Genomic DNA, 3,621 nt, shown 5'->3' with positions numbered 1-3,621 from the left:
GCGCGTAGCTAATTCTTCAAAACTTAGAGGCTTAATTCCTTGGAGGATATACATAAGGCCCCAACGCATCCCCTGAATTCAAATTTCAATCGTGGAAGTTTCAGAAAGTTGATCCTTGCAATTGAAACTCAGTGTTCGCCAACGATTTATGTAGTCCACTACAGGCTCATCTTTACTTTGTCTTGAGTTTGTCAATTCCATCATGCTAACCGTACGACGGGTGCTGTAGAAATGATTTAGGAACTGACTTTCTAGTTGCTCCCAATAATCAATTGATTCAGACTCCAAGTCTGTGTACCAATCAAAGGTGTTGCCTTTCAAAGAGCGAACAAACTACTTGATAAGAAGAGTACCATGTGTGTCAGCACTGCTACAAGTCTCAACGAAATGAGCAATGTGTTGCCTTGGATTTCCCTTTCCATCAAATTGTTGAAACTTTGGCGGTTGATATCAAATTGGCATTGGTAAGCCCTCGATTCGCTTAGAATACAGCTTTAAGTATCCTACAAAACACTGTAATGGACCTCCATATTGTGCCTTGATGGTATTTGCAATTATATCTTGCAGTTGTTGAACTGTTAGAGTAGCAACCGAAGTAGACTGCTTTTCTTTTTGAGATTTAATCTTGTTAGGTGACTTATCGACATCCTTATTTTGCAGAGTAAAGTCGGGTGGATAAGCAGGGTCGTAACTCGATTCTCCAGGGGCGAAGGGCTCTAACTTGTCCATTAGTTGAGCAATTTAAAGATCTTTATCCTCGACAGATTTCTTCAAAACTTCAATGGTTTGTTCCATTATTACGAACCTCTCATCCATATCAGTTGCGTCGGCCATAAAGGTGTTGACCTTTGTTGAAGCTGGTGAATCAGCCAAATCTTCAGATTCACTAAAACTGACTCTAGTCTGAGAGAATTCATCACATAGTAAGGACGTCAAATTTCCCCTAGGAGTTGCAGTTTCAGCCGTCAAATGAGATTTGCTCTTTTTTGCCTTCTCCAAAGAAGTGAAGTATTCAGATCAGATCCGTCCCAACCACTGGTCTTAACTTTATGCCGACTGAGGGGACCAACAAGGCTGAGCTCATCAGATGTGGCAGTAGCAGAGTTCTTGCATAAGACATCTTTCGTATTTTGGAAGTCCATAGCAGTAGTTGAATTTGATTTGTTGAAAGAAGAGATGGAGATCAAAACTTGTCCCACTAGGCGTGCCAAAATTTGTTTGCAATAAATTTTCGTAGTGCTGAAAATTAACTGCAAACAAAGATAAATAAAAATAAAAAAAAATTATTTAAAGTAATCTTGTGAGTACAATTCCGTTATTCTCTCAATTCTTCTCTCCTAAGCTTTTCCGTGATTCGAGGGCCTTTTGTAGAGTAATTCTCGAACTTTCGGATGATTTGAGCCTCCTAGAAATGAGATTAGATCTCCGGGAATATCAGATAACACTTCGTCTTGTCGAGTTGATATCCGGACAGAACTTCGTAAGTCAATTCTTTAAAGATTTGTGTAGTCAATACAGACCGAATGAGCTCAAAAAATTATGTAACCCTCTTATTTATAGTTGTAGGGAGTAGGTAGTCCAAGTGTAAATAACCTCATCTGCCTCATTCTGATTGGTCCATTCAGTTTTCAAGTTTATCATGTGATAAGTTGCTTGTGATTGGCCAAAAATATGTCATTTGGGACACTTGGCGATGTTTTATTGGCTCTTGAACTTGTATTGGTTTGCCACATCATTTGAGTGTGTGCCTTGCCTCATTGGTCTTTAATTTGATTGGGATGCCACGTCACTTAACACGTGGCATAAGTTTGGGCCTCAAGGTGAGATGGACCTTGAAGTCCTTAATGAGGAATAAAATAGGCTTATTATTTTTATAGCCCAAAATGATTTTAGACTCAATAAAATATGGGTCAAATCCAAATTTTATATAAATTTGATGTATCTACAACCATCTACGACAAATAAAATTGGACAAATAAAGCTCTTAAAACGACTTAAATAAAGATGGATGATGACAACTAACAAGGTGAACTTCCAAAAGTCCAACTCTGGTCCTTTCAAATTAATATTCTTAAAACCATTAGTTGGACCTACTTGACTATCTATTTTCCTCAAACTACCCCTTGGCCTAACCTCTAAACAACACCAAAACTCAACTATCTACCATTAATAAACACAAGGCTACATTTGGAAAATCAACTTTCAACCCCTTCAAGACTTTAAATATGAAACTAGTATATAATCTTAAGTGTTTCACCACTCTTTCTTACACACACACATTGCAAAGTGCAAACAATCCCAAACACTTTCCAAGAAAACTATAATTTTTATCAAAGTTTCTGAGCTTTCTTTTTGTTTTTTCAATTTCAAGAAATGGAAAAGGTGAGCTTGAATAGCCAATTCTATTTTCTCAAAAAGGCAATGAAAATTCTGCTGCCTGTCTCTTTATTTTCATTGGTGTTTTCTCAATCCTATTCATTACTTCCTTCTCTTTTCTACTCTTTTCATGAATTTTCTTCCTACTTTTCCATTCAACTTTTCACCTATAGTTCAGAGAGGAACTATATTTTCCTTCTTTGCAATGGAATTCTTGTTTTCATTATCAAGAATTCAGGGTTAATTAGTACTAACATTTCTCATCATCATCAACACTCCCCCAAAGAAAGCCATAAGGAGTTCAAGTCAAGTGAATACAAAAATCAAGAAACAAAAGAAGTGTTTCTTGAAAAAGTTGTTGAAATTGAAAACAAAGAAGAACAAATTGAAACAATGACTGAGGTTGATAATCAAGAAGAAAAAAAGGGGCAGCTCGATGCATTAAAGTTCCCGTTATGCATGGAGTCCAAGGAAGAATTGGACCAGAAGGGTCTATTGTACGAAGATTATCAAGAAAATGATATTGAAATTGTCGAAGAATTGGAAGAAGATGAAGAAGAATTAGAAGAAACATTAGAAGAGTTACATAAGAAGTGTGATGATTTTATTAAGAAGATCAAGAAAGAGATCAACGGGAAGAATTGATGCTGGAAATATTAACCATCAGGGGTTTACCATCTACTATGAGTATAATTTAACCATGTATATTTCCCTTTTTTTGCTTGTTTGTTTTTTATCCAGCGATATCACTCGTTCTGGTGTCTCCGAAAAGGCTTCTACTAAAAATTTTTCTATTTTTAATGCTCGGATCAGAAATTTCTGATTAGAGACGAGACGAGGGATCAGAAACTTCTGATTAGAAACGAGACGGAGGGATCAGAAACTTCTTATTAGCTCTACATCAAGTTGACTTGATTTGCTTCACTTCATATATTTGTTTTTGTTACTTTTTCCCCTGTATGGCATTTTTGTAGTAGAAAATTTCCCATAAAAGTAAATAAAAGACCTTCCAGGGAAAAATTCTAGCTATGCATTGAAGCTTTTGTGATGTAATTTTTGAAGCTATATTCAAGCAAAAGACGAAAAGAACATTTTTTTTATATGAAACAGTGCTACTGGCTTTCAGCCCCCCCTCTCCAACAACAAAAAAAAAAAGAAAATAATAGTACTTAAGAAATTTCGGTATATGGATTTTGTATTTTTTGAAAGAGTTTAGTGTAAAATTATCTGCACAACCTTCGCATC

At 36.0% G+C, this 3,621-nt stretch overlaps 1 protein-coding gene across 1 annotated transcript; it reads left to right on the top strand.

Moving 5' to 3' along the window:
- Positions 1–2,261: 2,261 nt before the first annotated feature.
- Positions 2,262–3,139, top strand: LOC124885647. Its single transcript, XM_047393865.1, has one exon. The coding sequence runs from the start codon at positions 2,374–2,376 to the stop codon at positions 3,019–3,021; it is 648 nt and encodes a 215-aa protein (XP_047249821.1). The 5' UTR covers positions 2,262–2,373; the 3' UTR covers positions 3,022–3,139.
- Positions 3,140–3,621: the final 482 nt, after the last annotated feature.

This window comes from Capsicum annuum, chromosome 7 (genome assembly GCF_002878395.1).
Source record: "Capsicum annuum cultivar UCD-10X-F1 chromosome 7, UCD10Xv1.1, whole genome shotgun sequence".
NCBI classification, from domain to species: domain Eukaryota; kingdom Viridiplantae; phylum Streptophyta; class Magnoliopsida; order Solanales; family Solanaceae; genus Capsicum; species Capsicum annuum.
This window is presented reverse-complemented; position numbering and strand designations above follow the sequence as displayed.